The 18609-nt window shown below is 36.6% G+C and overlaps 1 protein-coding gene across 5 annotated transcripts in view; it reads left to right on the plus strand.

Annotated features, from left to right (window-relative positions):
* Positions 1 to 18609, plus strand: part of Strn-Mlck (Stretchin-Mlck) — a 227162-nt gene that overhangs the window by 898 nt on the left and 207655 nt on the right. For 4 of the 5 annotated variants that reach the window (XM_073990046.1, XM_073990020.1, XM_073990028.1 and 1 more), the window contains exon 2: positions 5631 to 6251. In XM_073990046.1, coding sequence (XP_073846147.1) covers positions 5966 to 6251 — 286 coding nt within the window. In that variant the 5' untranslated portion in view covers positions 5631 to 5965. The remainder of the gene's footprint in view (positions 1 to 5630; positions 6252 to 18609) is intronic. The other variant, XM_073990022.1, reaches the window with a different exon arrangement.

An 18609-nucleotide genomic window follows, 5' to 3' on the forward strand; every position in this document is an offset into this window, starting at 1 on the left:
CATCCATTGCATTTGTGTATGTGAGTGTGTGCGTGTTTTTTTCCTAAAGACAAATTAGTCAGTCATCATTCTTCAGTCAATGTTGGGTACTATAGCCGGCAAAGGGGCCGTAGAAGCATTGCCGTTTTTTCCTTAAAGAAACAAAATTATGAAAAGTCTATGACCGCGCTCGCTGCTTGCAGAAGAAAAGAACTCTTGTGTGCCTTCATAAGATTTTGTGTGTGTGTTTTTGTGTATATTGGAGTGCCTAATTGTACTTTCTTCTAAACTAAACGAAAACTAAAAAGCTGCCAGCAAGCTAGTGTGCAGATCATCTTCATTATTATGTTCATCAGCATCCCCACCAACCAATCCAACCCCATCGTTTAAACACCATCAACGTCAGCATCTCCGTCATAATGATCATCCGCACGCTCATTTGTATCTGTTGATGTTCTTCTTCGGTGAATCTAAATATAAATGCTCAATACTTGTTGTACTTTCTTCTACTTCGACTATATAAACGAATTTTGACTTGTCATAACAATTGTACACCGGGCAACGAGGATTTTTTAGTTTTTGGAAAAAAGAAAGCTTTTTTCACAGAGAAGAGAATTTAAAAGATTTCTGGACCTAAAGGTCTTCCATGAAGGCCTTCTATAGATAGAAGAATAAAGAATAATAAAGAAGACCTCCAAAAGGTCTTCTATGGATAGAGAACTTATTTTATGTGCAGGAATCTTAAGGGTCTTCTAAAGATAGAAACCTTTTTAAAGGTCGTCTATGGAGGCTTCCCAAAAGCCCTCATAAAAGTCTTCTATGGATAGGAGACTTCTTAAAGGTCTTCTAAAATGTAGACCTCCCAAAAATGTCTTAGGGATAGAAGGCCTTGTATAATAGCAGACCTCCTTCTCTTCTATGGAAAAGACCTCCTAAAGGTCTTCTATGGATAGAAGTCCTCATAAAGGTATTCTATGGATAGTAGACTTCCTAAAGGACTTTTATGGAAGAAAGACCTCCGAAGTGTCTCCGAAGGTCTTCTAGGGATAGAAGGACTTTTAAAGGATTTCTAGGGATAGAAGGCCTTCTAAAGGTCTTCTTGGTGTAGAAGGCCTTCTAAAGGTCCTCTAGGGGTAGAAGACCTTATAAAGGTCTTCGAGGGAAAGAAGGCCTTCTAAAGGTCTTCGAGGGAAAGAAGACCTTCTAAAGGTCTTCTAGGGATAGAAGGGCTTCTAAAGGTCTTCTAGGGATAGAAAGACTTCTAAATGTCTTCTAGGGACAGAAGGACTTCTAAAGGTCTTCTAGGGATATAAGGATTTCTAGAGGTCTTCTAGGTATAGAAGGTCTTTTAAAGGAATTCTAGGGATGGAAGGCCTTCTAAAGGTCTTCTAGGTATAGAAGGCCTTCTAAAGGTCCTCAAGGGTAGAAGACCTTATAAAGGTCTTCTAGGGATTGAAGACGGTATAAAGGTCTTCTAGGGATAGAAGACTGTATAAAGGTCTTCTAGGGATAGAAGACATTATAAAGGTCTTCTAGGGATAGAGGGCCTTCTAAAGGGTTTTTAGGGATAGAAGGCCTTCTAAAGGTCTTCTTGGTGTAGAAGGCCTTCTAAAGGTTTTCTAGGGATGGGAGACCTTATAAAGGTCTGCTACGGATAGAAGGCATTCTAAAGGTCTTCTAGGTATAGAAGGCATTCTAAAGGTTTTCTAGGGATAGAAGGCCAAAGCCCTCCTAAAAATCTTCTATGGATAGGAGACCTCCTAAAGGTATTCTATGGATAGAAGTCCTCATAAAGGTATTCTATGGATAGTAGACTTCCTAAAGGTATTTTATGGAAGAAAGACCTCCGAAAGGCCTGCCTTGGACAGAAGACCTCAGAAGGGTCTTCTATGGATAGAAGACCTCCCGAAGATCTTCTATGGATAGAGGTCTTTCTAAAGGTCTTCTGTGATAGCAGACCTCCAAAGGACTTCTATGGATAAAAGACCTCCTAATAGTCTTCTGTGGATAAAAGACCTCCTAAAGGTTTTTTAGACACAGAAAACTTCCTATAGGTCTCTTATGGATAGAAGACTACCTAAAGGTCTTCTATTGACAGTAGACCTCCTGAAGGTCTTTCATGGATAGAACACCACCTAAGGGCCTTCTAGGGATAGAAAACTTTTTATGGTCTTCTATCGACTGAAGATCTCCTAAGAATCTTCTATGGAGAGAAGACCACCTAAAGGTCTTTTGTGAATAGAAGGCTTCTTAAAGGTCTTCTGGTATTCTAAAGGTCTTCTATGGACCGAAGACCTTCTGAAGGTCTTCCATGGATAAAAGACCTCCTAAGGACCTTCTAGGCAGAGAAGGCTTTCTAAGGCCTACTTTCGACGGAAGACCCCTTAGAGTCTTCTGTGGACAGAAGACCTTCTAAAAGTCTTTCATAGATAGAATAACTCCTAAGGTTCTTCTATCGACAGAAGCTCTCTTAAAGGTCTTCCATTGACAGTAGTCGTCCTAAGGGCCTTCTAGGGATAGAAAGCTTTCTATGGTCTTCTATCGACAGAAGACCTTCTGAAAGTGTTTTAAGGACAGAAGACCTCCTAAAGGCCATCTACCAACAGGCTATCTATCGACATCTAACGTCTTCTACAGACAGAGGACCACCTGAAGGGCATGGACAGAATACATTGTAAGAGTCTTCTAGCGTTAGAAGGCTTTCTGTGGTATTCTAAAGGTCTTCTATTGATAGAAGACATATGAAGGTCTTCCATGGGTAGACCTCCTCAGGGCCTTCTATCGACAATAGACCTCCTTAGGGTCTTCTGTGGAAAGAAGATTTTCTAAAGGTCTTCCATGTATTGAAGGTCTCCTGTAGAATACATTGTAAAGGTTTCTATGGACAGAAGACCTCCTGAAGGTCTTCCCTAGATAGAAGATCTACTAAGGGCCTTCTATCGACATAAGACCTCCTAAAGGTCTTCTATAGATGGAGGACCTCCTAACGGTCTTCTATGGACAGAAGATCTCCTAAAGGTCTTCTATAGATAGAAGATCTCCTAAGGGCCTTCTATGGACAGAAGACCTCCTAAAGGTCTTCTATGGATAGAATGCTTCGTAAAGGTCTTCTAGGGATAGAAGGCTTTCTATGGTCTTCTAAAGGTCTTCTCTCGACAGAAGACCTTCTGAAGGTCTTCCATGGATAGAAACCTCCTCAGGGCCTTCTATCGACAATATACCTCCTTAGGGTCTTCTATGGACAGAAGATTTTCAAAAGGTCTACCATGTATTGAAGACCTCCTGTAGAATACATTGTAAAGGTTTCTATGGACAGAAGACCTCCTGAAGGTCTTCTATGGATAGAAAATCTCCTAAATGCCTTCTATCGACAGAAGACCTCCTGAAGCTTTTCTATAGATGGAGGACCTCTTAAACGCCTTCTATGGACAGAAGACCTCCCAAAGGTCTTCTATGGATAGAAGGCTTCCTAAAGGTCTCCTAGGGCGGGAAGACTTTCTATGGTCTTCTAAAGGTCTTCTATCGACAGAAGACCTTCTGAAGGTCATCCATGGATAGAAACCTCCCCAGGGTCTTCTATCGACAATAGACCTCCTAACGGTCTTCTATGGACAGAAGATCTCCGAAAGGTCTTCTATAGATAGAAGATCTCCTTCCTAAAGGTCTTCTAGGGATGGAAGGCTTTCTATGGTCTTCTATGGACAGAAGACCTTCTAGAAGTCTTCCAGGGATACAAGACCTTTTATCGACAGAATACCTCCTAAAGGTCTTCTCTAGATGGAGGACCTCCTAAACGTCCTCAATGGAAGGAAGACCTCTTCTATGGATAGTAGGATTCCTAAAGTCTTTTAGGGGTAGAAGGCTTTCTATGAACAGAAGACCTCCTGAAGGTATTCCATTGATGGAAGACCTCCAAAGGACCTTCTATCGACAGAAGACCTCATAAGTGTCTTCCATGGATAGAAAACTTCCTAATGGTCTTTTAGAGGTAGGAGGCTTTCTAAGGTCTTCTCTGGACAGAAGACCTCCTCTATGGTCTTCTATGATCTTCTATAAGTACTCAGCAAGATTATTCTTTATCTGCATCCCAAGTGCTGCCGGGTAGAGACTTGAGGACCTGTCGCAGTTAGCTGTGGAGTGCGCAGCGGACGACGTGAAATTGCTGTCAAGTGTGACTCCAACAATCTTGGAGTTGTTGGTGGTCGGAATTCCGCTACCAACGACCAGGACATTCAGCTCAGTGCTCAATGACGGATACATGCATATTCTACGTGTTAGGGACGTAGCCACAAATGCATCTCGACACAATTTGAGGAGGCCAATCTACAAAATTTGAACTTTTGCAAGTCCCCCCCTCTGGCTAAGTCGATGCTTCGCGTGGTAAAAGGTGATAAGATCAGTCAAATAGGAGTACAGGGAAGGTACCTGAAGGCAATATCGTATAATCATTAGCATGTGTAGAGATTTTAATGCCGTGAAGAGGGGGTGGAAAGCAGAAAAGATACAGATTAAAGGCCTCAAGAGAAATTACCCAAGCTGGAAAGATGCTTTAGGTGATTTAACGTCCCTAGTGACATCCGTACAATGGATACAGTGGTGGTGGGAAGAGATCTAACGTCACGTAGTACTCTTTTCTTCGCCCTGTCATCCTCCTCGGCGTGCTTGACAAACTATCAATTAAAATAACTTGCACACATTTTTTGACCAGTCAGCGTGACATCGCCAAACGCGACTGAACAGCTAGTGCTAATGGAACGTTCTGCCGGTGATCGCTAATTTAGACCATTCGCTGCCGTAGTTGTAATCTCCTTAAAAGCTTCGCTTCCGCGAAACTATGTTGGTAGGTAGCAAGATGGAAGTGTTGGTAGCAAGACCGATTTTTAAACATTTGCTACAGATGATGATAAGAAATGGGCGGTAGGATTTTCGGGTTTATTCAATGCAGATCGCAGGCCATATTTGGATATTCCACATACCGCTTTAAGGTAGATCTCACGAAGTTTGCCCAATTAGTAGCACATTGGTGGCCTAACATAATGCATCAATTGGCGAATCGATCGTCTCAGAGCCACCAAGGGTTAGTTCAATTGCTAATTCGTTTACCTGGAATACAACAATCTGACTATCGATATTTACAGTCATGGGTCCTGTGAGACTGGTTTCAAGTTACGTTCGGCCCAAGTGTGAAAACTGTCGCCAGATTCAGGTTGACGGTCTAGAGTGAAGAGAAATAGAGTGAAAGTTTTCTCCGGGTTTATTCGGTAAAAACCCTGAGGCCATGACAACTCCACTTATTAAATTGTTGAAAATATCACAAAGAACATTAAGAAGATAAAAAATTTTTTAAATGTAGAGGTCAGCAGGTCAGTTTATGGTCTCTTCAGTTCTTTATGGTCTCTTCCAAGGGTAAATACATAAGTCTTTCGACATTAAAACCACAACGATTTTGATTTTTTGGCTTATCTGTTGCCCAGTGTACAGATTCATCAATTTCGTGGTTTTGCACAACTCTTAATATTTATTTAATTCTAATTTTTTTGTTTCAAACCAAAACCAAAAACGACAACAACAACAAATAAAATGTTAATTTTAAAAACTACATTATGATGCATATTAAACTACAAAAATTATGAAAAAAATACAAATTATAGAAAGCATTTTGCTGTTTGTAATTAAAATTCTATTCTTCATGTCGAAATTGTGCGCCAAGCAGAAAACGAAACAATTTTCATAAAGAAAACAAAGAAAAAAATTAAAAATAAAAGAAAAAGAAGCAAGCTAACGAAACTAAAAGTTTAATTAAAAAAATAATAATAATAAATAAAACGAAATAAAAATAACAAAACAAAAAAATTCAAATTTTAAATAAAATCAAACTCAGCAAAACGTATTTGTGTGTTTTACCTGTCTTCGTGTTCGTGCAACCGTCTTTAAGTATTATTATTCGTCCCTTGTTTTGAAATCTGTTCATGTTTAACGTCTGTCCATGGAGAACTCAAATATAAATCCTTTAATATCGCCCTCCAACAACAACACCAACATCGCGACGAACACTAACACCACCACAACCATTATTACCGATACCAACTTTAGTAGCAATCACACTACCACCACCACCTCCTCGAGAATTATCAGGACCAGCAATGGCATTGAAACAACCTCCACAATACTCAACAATCATCAGTTTGGGGAGAAGGAAACGTTAACAAAAATTGTTAACGTTGGTGAATCCTCCTCCTCTTCCTTCAATGGCGGCAATGCAGCAGCATCAGGTTTGTTTTGGTTTATTTATTTTTTTGGTTTTTCTGTTTTGAATTTTACCTGTGTTTTAAATTAAGTGCTGTTATGTAATTTGTTTTTCTGAAATCAATTTTATTTTTGGAAATTTGAAATTTGTGCCTGAATTTCTAAAATGAGAATAGGTAGGTCTGTCCCTAGCCAAAGAAGAATGGGTTTAACTGCAGTAGAAATTTTCTCACATACATAATTCTTTTGAATATTATTCATATTGAATATTCAAAAGAAAACAGAATTATTTTGAATAAAAAGCAAGTAGCACACATATCTAAATTTTGAGAGCCTACCAACCCATTATAAAGTAATTTAAACAAGCGGCTATTTTTTTTTGTTAAATTAGGTTAGGATTAAGGATGTGCACCCAACGTGACCGCTTCACTCGGAGATCCATTCATTCTATACACAGAAGACCATTAGAAGGTCATCTGTTTATAGAATACTTATAGAAGGCGGTCGCTTGGCTATAGAAGACCTTTAGAAGCTTTTCAGTACATAGAAAACTTTTAGAGGTCTTCTGTCTATAGAAGACCTTTAGAGGTCTTCTGTCTATAGAAGACCTTTAGAGGTCTTCTGTCTATAGAAGATCTTTAGAGGTCTTCTGTCTATAGACGACCTTTAGAGGTCTTCTGTCTATAGAAGACCTTTAAAGGGCTTGTTTCTGTAGAAGACCTTTAGAGGTCTTCTGTCTATAGAAGACCTTTAGAGGTTTTCTGTCTATAGAAGACCTTTAGAGGTCTTCTGTCTATAGAAGATCTTTAGAGGTCTTCTGTCTATAGACGACCTTTAGAGGTCTTCTGTCTATAGAACACCTTTAGAGGTCTTCTGTCTATAGAACACCTTTAGAGGTCTTCTTTCTATAGAAGACCTTTAGAGGTCTTCTGTCTATAGAAGACCTTTAGAGGTCTTCTGTCTATAGAAGACCTTATGAGGTCTTCTTTCTATAAAAGACCTTTAGGGAACTTCGGTCTATAGAAGACCTTTAGAGGTCTTCTGTCTATAGAAGGCCTTCAGTCTATAGAAGACCTTTAGAGGTCTTCTGTCTATAGAAGACCTTTAGAGGTCTTCTGTCTATAGAAGACCTTTTGACGTCTTCTACCTATAGAAGACCTTTAGAGGTCTTCTGTCTATAGAATACCTTTAGAGGTCTTCTGTCTATAGAAGACCTTTAGAGGTCTTCTGTCTATAGAAGACCTTTAGAGGTCTTCTGTCTATAGAAGACCTTTAGAGGTCTTCTAACTATAGAAGACATTTAGAGGTCTTCTAACTATAGAAGACCTTTAGAGGTCTTCTAACTATAGAAGACCTTTAGAGGTCTTCTAACTATAGAAGACCTTTAGAGGTCTTCTGTCTATAGAAGACCTTTAAAGGTCTTTTTTCTACAGAAGACCTTTAGAGGTATTCTGTCTATAGAAGACCTTTGGACGTCTTCTGTCTATAGAAGACCTTTAGAGGTCTTCTGTCTATAGAAGAGCTTTAAAGGTCTTCTGTCTATAGAAGACCTTTAGAGGTCCTCTGTCTATAGAAAACCTTTAGAGGTCTTCTGTTTATAGAAGACCCATAGAGGTCTTCTGTCTATAGAAGACCTTTAGAGGTCTTCTGTCTATAGAAGACCTTTAGAGGTTTTCTGTCTATAGAAGACCTTTAGATGTCTTCGGTCTATAAAAGACCTTTAAAGGTCTTCTGTCTATAAAAGACCTTTAGAGGTCTTCTGTCGATAGAAGACCTTTAGAGGTCTTCTGTCTATAGAAGACCTTTAGAGGTCTTCCTTCTGTCTATAGAAGACTTTTAGAGGTCTTCTGTCTATAGAAGACCTTTAGAGGTCTTCCTTCTGTCTATAGAAGGCTTTTAGAGGTCTTCTGTCTATAATAGACCTTTGGAGGTTTTCTGTCTATAGAAGACCTTTAGAGGTCTTCTGTCTATAGAAGACCTTTAGAGGTCTTCCTTCTGTCTATAGAAGGCCTTTAGAGGTCTTCTGTCTATAATAGACCTTTGGAGGTTTTCTGTCTATAGAAGACCTTTAGAGGTCTTCTGTCTATAGAAGACCTTTAGAGGTCGTCTGTCTATAGAAGACCTTTTGAGGTTTTCTGTCTATAGAAGACCTTTAGACCGCTTCTCTCGGAGATCCATCCATTCTATACACAGAAGACTATTAGAAGGTCGTATGTTTATAGAATACTTATAGAAGGTGGTCGTCTGGCTATAGAAGACCTTTAGAAGGTCTTCAGTACATAGAAAACTTTTAGAGGTCTTCTGTCTATAGAATACCTAAAGAAGACCATTAGAAGGGGTTCTGTCTTTAGAGGTCTTCTGTATATAGAAGACCTTTAAAGGTCTTCTGTCTATAGAAGACCTTTAGAGGTCTTCTGTCTATAGAAGACCTTTATAGGTATTCTGTCTATAGAAGACCTTTAGAGGTCTTCTGTCTATAGAAGACCTTTAGAGGTCTTCTGTCTATAGAAGACCTTTAGAGGTCTTCTGTCTATAGAAGACCTTTAGAGGTCTTCTGTCTATAGAAGACCTTTAGAGGTCTTCTGTCTATAGAAGACCTTTAGAGGTCTTCTGTCTATAGAAGACCTTTAGAGGTCTTCTGTCTATAGAAGACCTTTAGAGGTCTTCTGTCTATAGAAGACCTTTAGAGGTCTTCTGTCTATAGAAGACCTTTAGAGGTCTTCTGTCTATAGAAGACCTTTAGAGGTCTTCTGTCTATAGAAGACCTTTAGAGGTCTTCTGTCTATGGAAGACCTTTAGAGGTCTTCTGTCTATGGAAGACCTTTAGAGGTCTTCTGTCTATGGAAGTCCTTTAGAGGTCTTCTGTCTATAGAAGGCCTTTGGAGGTCTTCTGTCTACAGAAAGACCTTTGGAGGTCTTCGGTGTATAGATGCCCTTTGGAGGTCTTCTGTCTATAGAAAACCTTTGGAGGTCTTCTGTCTATAGAACACCTTTAGAGGTCTTCTGTCTATCAGAATACGTAAAAATACTTTAAATAACATTTCCAATCGTTTCGTTTCGTATTTTCCATAGGAACAATACAAAACGAAACATAACCCACGTTGGCCGAGCTCGCTGTTTAGTTTTGTTTTGTTTATATTCGTGAGTGCAAACAAAACGAAAAGCGAAAAGTACTCAATTCCACAAGAGCAGATAGAAAACGGAATAGTACTAAACACATGTGAATAAATCAAAAACGTTTGGTGGTTGATAAAATTCACTGTGGTATGCTGATTGGTGGTTGATAAAATTCGCTGTGGTATGCTGATGCTAACTTATAGGGTTGTTAAGCAATCACATGTGTGTGTGTGTGTCTGAGTGTGTCATTGACAATACGCACGGGAAACGTTTCCCAAAAATACTTCTTGTTTCGGTGGTGAATGAAACAACTAGGCAAAGCATAGCCGAAGTTACATTTCAGCAATCGTACTGTTTCCATCTTTTAAGATTGAAAAGTTTGTGTTTTTGTTTTGGTTGTGAGAATGAAACGATTCAGAGAAGCTGAAAAGTTTGTGGCTTTGTGTGATTGGTACGGGAATCGTTTTGTTTGTTTCCGTTCATTGCTGTCTATAGAAGACCTTTAGAGGTCTTCTTTCTATAGAAGACTTTTAGAGGTCTTCTGTCTATAGAAGACCTTTAGAGGTCTTATGTCTATAGAAAACCTTTAGAGGTCTTCCTTCTGTCTATAGAAGACTTTTAGAGGTCTTCTGTCTATAGAAGACCTTTAGAGGTCTTCCTTCTGTCTATAGAAAGCCTTTAGAGGTCTTCTGTCTATAATAGACCTTTGGAGGTTTTCTGTCTATAGAAGACCTTTAGAGGTCTTCTGTCTATAGAAGACCTTTAAAGGTCTTATGTCTATAGAAAACCTTTAGAGGTCTTCCTTCTGTCTATAGAAGACTTTTAGAGGTCTTCTGTCTATAGAAGACCTTTTAAGGTCTTCCTTCTGTCTATAGAAGGCCTTTAGAGGTCTTCTGTCTATAATAGACCTTTGGAGGTTTTCTGTCTATAGAAGACCTTTGGAGGTTTTCTGTCTATAGAAGACCTTTAGAGGTCTTCTGTCTATAGAAGACCTTTAGAGGTCTTCTGTCTATAGAAGACCTTTAGAGGTCTTCTGTCTATAGAAGACCTTTAGAGGTCTTCTGTCTATAGAAGACCTTTAGAGGTCTTCTGTCTATAGAAGACCTTTAGAGATCTTCTGTATAAAGAAGATCTTTAGAAGGTATTCTGTTTCTATAGAAAAAAAATTGGGCCTCAGTTTTTTCTGAGGCATTTTTACTGTAGAAAAAAATTTGGGCATCAGTTTTTTTCTGAGGAATTATTTGCTAAAAATTTGGGCCTCATTTTTTCTGTAGTGCGATTCTCTAACTAATTTTTTGAGTTACCGACAAAAATCGGTAACATTAAAACAAAAAATTATGAATGAAAAGTTCAAATAAAAGTTGACAACACTGTTGTTATCGGTTGAACTTTACGACTACATTTTATTGGTCGCTAACTAACCGAATAATATCGTTAATTGCCGAAATTATAAGCATTTTAATTTTACCGACATTTGTCAGTAACTCAAAAAATTAGTTAGAGAATCGCACTACTGAGGCATTTTTTTCTATAGAAAAAAAATTGGGCCTCATTTTTTTCTGAGGCATTTTTTTCTAGAGAAAAAAAATTTGGGCCTCATTTTTTTCTGAGGCATTTTTTTCCTATAGAAAAAAATTTTTGAGACATTGTTTAGGCTATAAAAGTACCAATGTTATTCTTCATGATCAGTATGGATAAATATCCCATATTTTGGACTTATCACCAAGTACGTACAAGTGTATGTGTACGCAATACATACATACTTATGTATATATGTATGTATATAAAATAATACTAATAGCCACAACGAAATGCATTATTAATATTGTGGAATGTGTCGTCTTTGATGACACGGATGGTTTGGTTCTATAAAAAACCAAACAAAAAGCTGACAACCACAAACAATAAATTATACGGATAAATGGGAGTATTTTTATATCATTTAACATGTGGTTTTGGTTTGTGTTTATACGCAAAATTTGACCACAACGTCTGTATTTTGGAATAGAATTTAACTTTATGCAAACAAACAGGAGATCTCGAGACTTTTTGCAGGGAAGGTGGCGTAAATAGACATGACCATTTTGATTCAATTTATCGAGAGACATAAGAGATTTACAACAAAAAGATATTTTAATGCTATTAAAGTAGTTTTGGAACGGAATAATATTTTCGAAATTTTCATTTTTTTTTTCTTTACAAATTTCAAAAATACATTGTAGTTTTGGTTTCTTGCAGTTTCTGGAACAGAGCTGTAATTATATCATCTGCATTTAATGGAGTAAGTTATAAAAAAAATCAACTTAATTAGATTATATCGACACCTCCAAATAATAGTATGCTAAGTCTGAAAAGTGAGTTTTGCAGGAGAAGCTCTCAAAGTTTACAGTTTTCTTTGACCTTCTTTGCAATGCTAAGTAAACATTTGTTTATAACTTCTGTTCGGATTGACCGATCATTACCAAAATTTGACAGAATTTAAGTTAAAGGACGTAAAATGTAAAAATGTAAAGAACTTGAAAACATGCTAAGTCGACTTAGCATACTATTGTTTGGAGGCGTCGATATGTACCATAAGTTTATGTTTATGTTACATACTCTTGTGTACTTATGTGTGTATGTATTTTTATGTACACCAATTTTTTGGTACTTGGCATGCAAGTCTAGAGTACAATAAACATAAATAAGTATGTAGATGGTATGGTGTGTTGTGTTTTGGTGTACTCAGTGAAAAATATTTCCTTCATTTATTAACAAAATATGCCATCCCATAGCCATAGAAGAATTTTAGAATTAGAAGACAACAACGACGACACCAGAATGAATAGGAACTTTGTTTTTCAATTTCGTGTTTTATTTTTAGCCTCACCGAAAGTTCATTACACTTTTGAACTAAAAAAACATTTCCTAAAATGTGTGTTTTTTAAGGGGGAAATTTGTTATCTTGTCTCCACATACAATATGTACTACACCAATAACGGAGGCAGTAAAGCTTTACAAATATGTATGGACATCTAAATATATGGCTAGAAATAAGAATATAGGCATATTTGGTGTCATTTTCAATTATGTGACGCCATTCAAAGACGCCAAAAAATTTACAGTATTTAGAGACTTTTTTCCAATAACGGGGTGGATTAGTCGAAACTATTGCAAAAGTCAAATTGCATTTAGATCTTCTGAAAAGACCATCAAACCTGGAAAATACATATTACTGGAATGTAATTATACCTCGGTTTGCTTTGATAATTGACACCGACGAATTCAAAACGAATAACATTGCCTCATTTAATTGTATAAAAATTCTCTAATTGGTTGTTGCACGATTTTTTAAAGCAATTTTGAATTTTATATTAAAAATTTCAATATATATGTGTTTATTAGGAACATTATGGTAAAAATTACATATATTATTTTATAATTAGCATATAAAATAACACTGTGCAACACTGAAAATGCAAACAACTTCTAGTGGGCATTTTCTGAAAGTACATATTAAGACTGCAAAACCCCTAGTTGGGTTTCGTGTTTTTAGATCGGGTTTGGATTTTATGGCCACATCTATAACCGGCTAAAACTACACTTTTTTCAATTGATCCGTACTTTATCTCAGAAACTAATAAGAATTTTGCTTTGCGGTCTTCAGCAATATTGTAGTCCTAAAGTAGTAGAACTTATATTTCAAACAGACAAACTACGAAAAACCGCATATAGCGCATCAAAATTCATAAAATATAGGAAAGATTACATAATTTCTGAAATTATGGTCAGTAACTGCCAAACTATTGAGAGTTGAACCAAGTAGCCTTTCGCAAAAATTTTCCAAATAATGTCCTCAGCAATTCTTCAGAACATTCTGAAACTGTAAAACGCTTATTTTATGTTGTTTAGCCGGTATTTGATATCATACTTTCTACAGAACATATTTCAAGCAACGTTCACACAGGCTGTTTATTGTCATATTTGAAATTTTAATGTATTGTTGATATATTTATCAAATTGTCGTTGAAAAATATTATAGAAACAACGCGATAGAGGAATTTTACAACAATGATATGTTCTGAAGAGTTGTGTATTACATTCCAGCGAATATTTTTCCCAAAGATAACATTAAGAAAAATTTAACGATTTTGGAGATACGCTGCGAAATATATACAAATCACGGAAATTTTAGATATAATATAAAATTTGAGGCAATAAATGAGGTTATTCGTGTTCATTATGTTTCCAAATACATCTTCTTGTTCTTATCTACAAGTTTGCTGCGGATGTCATGAAAAGATTCGTATTGGTTTCAAAGATATAGCTCCGATTTTCTTTAAAAAGTCAATATTTAGCCATGTTTAGATAGGGCCATAAAATCCGAACCCGATCTAACAAAACAAAACCCAAAGAGGGTTTTTGTCTATTGCGTCTAAACTTTCATAAAAACCGCATTTGAAATTGTTTGCACAAAATTACCTTGAAAATGTTGCACAGTGTAATATAACAATAACTAGCATATGCCCGCTACTTCGTATGCGGAAAGGGAACAAAATATATTTAAACAATATTTAATACGGGAATGGTGAATACTGGAGATTCCGTTGTACTAAGGCCTATTTTTAATACCAACATTTAATCGATTTAATTCCATTAATTCCAAAAACACATATCTGCCGTATCGCACAGCTACCATATTTTTTATTTCGGATTTCCAAAACTACGAATTCATATCACAGACATACACCAACAGCGACTCATATTGCAAATGTCAGACTTGACTTCTGGTTTTACTCCTTCACTTACACAGCATTCCCTCCCAATACGACACAACAACAATAACGCACATTCACAATTCAAGGTTCTATATATTTTCGGAATATATCCCCATATAACGGTACCCCACGACGTAGTGTTTTTTTTAAACATAGAACAAATCTATACTGTCCAATTTACTTTACATTTGGACATTGAATACTCAGAGGATATCAAAGCTTAATTTAAAAAAATGTCTACTTCAATCCACTTTTATTAGAAGATGTAATAATTAAACGTTTCAAAGCTTACTTCTTTATACTCAACATATATCCCGACCGCAATTCACCTTTCCAGCTTTATATGTTCCGCTGAAAGCAATTATATTACTATTTAGTACTTTTTGTATAAATACATTCTAACAGTAATCTTAATTCCAAGTTTCACGATTCCATCTCTATCTTCACCCAAATCCAAATCATACTAAACTCACTACCATTTAGGACTTTTCGACCTTTGGTACACCTTTCTTACTCTTTATCAGTGACCCTTGTTCCAAATTTCAGCACTATTCGTTAATCCAAATCCAAATTGTACTATATTTAGTACTTTTCGTACACTTTTAGTTCGAATTTCCAAAAACCTGTCTTTGTTACTCTCCATCAGTGACCCTTATTCAGAATTCCAAGATTCCTGCTCTATCCGTTCACCCAAATCCAAATTGTACTAAATTTAGTACCATTTAGTACTTTTCGTATGCTTATAGTTCGAATTTCCAAAAACCTTTCTTTGTTACTCTCCATCAGTGACCCCTTATTCCAAATTTCAGGATTCCAGCTCTATCCGTTCACCCGAATCCCAAGTGTAATAAATTTAGTACCATTTAGTACTTTTGTTAATCTCCATCAGTGACCCCTCATTCCAAATTTCAGGATTCCAGCTCAATCCGTTCACCCAAATCCAAATTGTACTATATTTAGTACTTTTCGTACACTTTTAGTTCGAATTTCCCAAAACCTGTATTTGTTACTCTCCATCAGTGACCCTTATTCGAAATTCCAAGATTCCTGCTCTATCCGTTCACTTAAATCCATATTGTACTAAATTTAGTACTATTTAGTACTTTTCGTATGCTTATAGTTCGAATTTCCAAAAATTTTTTATTGTTACTCTCCACCAGTGACCCTCATTCCAAATTTTAGGATTCCAGCTCAATCCGTTCACCCAAATCCAAAGTGTACTAATTTTAGTGCCATTTAGTACTTTTCGTACACTAATAGGTCGACTTTCCAAACACCTTCCATTGTAACTTTTCATCAGTGACCTTCATTCCAAATTTCAGGATTCCAGCTCTATTCGTTCACCCAAATCCAAATTGTACTAAATTTAGTACCATTTAGTACTTTTCGTACCCTTATAGTTCGAATTTCCAAAAACCTTTCATCGTTATTCTTCATCAGCAACTCTCATTTCAAATTTCAGGATTCCATCTCTATCCGTTTACCGAAATCCAAATTGTACTTAATTTAGTACCATTTAGTACTTTTCGTACCCTTATAGTTCGAATTTCCAAAAACCTTTCATCGTTATTCTTCATCAGCAACTCTCATTTCAAATTTCAGGATTCCATCTCTATCCGTTTACCGAAATCCAAATTGTACTTAATTTAGTACCATTTAGTACTTTTCGTACCCTTTTAGTTCGAATTTTCAAAAACCTTTCACCGTTATTCTTCATCAGCGACTCTCATTTCAAATTTTAGGATTCCAGCTCTATCCGTTCACCTAAAGCCAAATAGTACTAAATTGAGTACCATTTAGTACTTTTCGTACACTAATAGGTAGAATTTCCAAAAACCTTTCTTTGTTACTCTCCATTAATAACTCCATTTTCAAATTTCAGGATTCCAGCTCTATCCGTTCACCCAAATCCAAATTGTACTAAATTTAGTACTTTTCGTACCCTTATAGTTCGAATTTCCAAAAACCTTTCATCGCTTCTCTTCATCAGTGACCCTCATTCAAAATTTTAAGATTCCAGCTCTATCCGTTCACCAAAAGCCAAATAGTACTAAATTGAGTACCATTTAGTACTTTTCGTACACTAATAGGTAGAATTTCCAAAAACCTTTCTTTGTTACTCTCCATTAGTAACTCCAATTTCAAATTTCAGGATTCCAGCTCTATCCGTTCACCCAAATACAAATTGTACTAAATTTAGTACCATTAATACTTTTCGTACCCTTATAGTTCGAATTTCCATAAACCTTTCATCGTTACTCTTCATCGGTGAGCATCATTCCAAATTTCGGGATTCCTGCTCTATCTGTACACCCAAATCTCAATTGTACCATATTTAGTACCTTTTAGTACTTTTCGTACACAAAGTATAAATAGGATTAAAGCTCAAAAATTTGCGGGGATATCGATAGATAGAGTTTTTTATCACACTAGCCTACGAAAAACATAATATCGCTGTAAATAGGGCCACTAGGAAAACTTTCGGTAAAAATGTCCAAAGGATCCTCGAACCACACAAAAATGTTGAACAATGATTGGACAGATACGGTCTAAATTTAAACATAAACTAAGTTTAGACAATATTTAGAGATCCAAAGTTTGGACCAAATCGCACAACACAACTGAACTTTTCCGAAATTTTGTGGGGGAGGTACCCGATTGAGTCCATATTGGAACTTCATCTATGTCTTGTAGAAATTTCACGATGTGCAAAGTATGGACCAAATCGGTTTTATTCCTTCAAGAGGTATCGTGAGCACAAATTTTCCAAACATATCCTAACTTTTGTGTGGGAGGTACCGGAAGGAGTGGACCGGAATAACCCATCTTCGAACTTAAACTAAGTTTGGACAAAATATTACGAAAGCCAAATTTTGGATCGAATCGGTTGATCCTTTCGAGAGTTATCGTGCGCTCCAGCCAGACAGACGGACGGACGGACGGACATTGCTAAATCAACTCGAAATTGTCTGAAACACATTTCGTCCAAACATACTTGGGGTATAAAACCATTATTTCGATGAGGCAAATTTTGCCCGTATGAAAGTGTATATACCCTAGTTAGCATAAATGCTGAGGGTATAATTACTGAGGTGGTGCTTTAGTTTTGGCCGACACTGTACGTGACTAAGTCATGTTATCGATGAAGATATATAGTTGCTCTGTTCCAGAACCTGCAAGAATCTACTAATTTTTACTACGATAACAATTTTTCCTTTATGTTATCGGAAAAAATAGTAAAAATTAGTAGATTCTTGTAGATCTGGAACAGACCTAGTATGTTTATTACGAAATATTTTCACATTTTCAATGAATGAACATTTACTGTGTATATTTTGAACTCTGAAAGTTAATAAACGCGGAAACCCACAATATGTTTTAAAAACAAAACAAATTACAGTCGAACTTCTCTATAACGTAGCATTTGAGGACCAACGAATTACTACGTTATAGAGAGATTATTTTGTGTGAGAATTTCCACTTGTGTCTTAAAAACAACTTCGCTTTAGAGAAGTATTCATTACAGGGAAGTCGTTATAGAGAAGTTCGACTGTTCATTTTAGTACAAATGTACTGTACAAAACAAATTACTGCGTGCTTCTGATTGTCAAATTAGTATTTTATCTGACTAAAGAAATTCATATGTATATTAATGTGTGGAACGGAAACTGGGCTAAACGTGCTAAAAATATTATTTCTTTAAAAACATGTGTCTTTTCAATAGCCGAGTAAAAATATCTACATTTATACATATGTATGTGCGTAATTAGTAACACTGTGCAACATTTTTATTATACCCTCAGCATTTATGCTAACGAGGGTATATACACTTTCATACGACCAGAATGTGCCTCATCGAAATAATGGTTTTAGACCGCAAGTATGTTTGGACGAAATGTGTTTGAGACAATTTGGAGTTGATTTAGCCATGTCCGTCCGTCTGTCTGTTTGGCTGGTGCGCACGATAACTCTCGAACGGATTAACCGATTCGGTTCAAAATTTGGCTTTCGTAACATTTTGTACAAACTTAGTTTAAGTTATATCGGTGCACTCTTTCTGGTACCTCCCCCACAAAAGTTCGGAAATGTTCGGTAAATTTGTGCGCACGACAACTCTTGAAGGAAATAACAGATTTGGTCCATACTTTGCATATCGTAAAACTTGTAGAAGGCTTAGATGAGGTTCCAATATGGACTCAATCGGTCCACTCCTTCGGGTACCTCCCACACAAAATTTCGGAAAAGTTCAGTTTAGGACCTGTTCACAAATCGCTTTGATTTTTGTTGTAACAACTTGTATTCACTGCCCCCCATACGACGTTACAAGTTTCACCAGGGGCAAAACCTCACTTCCTGAAAAAATAGCCTGAAAGGTTCAAAAAACCCCTATGACACCGTGTGTAGTGGTTGAAGCGCAAGATAACTCTCGAACGGACCTGCCCATTCGATCCAAAATTTGGTCTTCATAATATTATGTCCAAACTTAGTTTAAGTTCGAAGATAAGCCATA

Source organism: Musca autumnalis, unplaced genomic scaffold, assembly GCF_047663935.1.
Source record: "Musca autumnalis isolate F117 unplaced genomic scaffold, ASM4766393v1 scaffold_5, whole genome shotgun sequence".
In the NCBI taxonomy this organism is placed as follows: Eukaryota; Metazoa; Arthropoda; class Insecta; order Diptera; family Muscidae; genus Musca; species Musca autumnalis.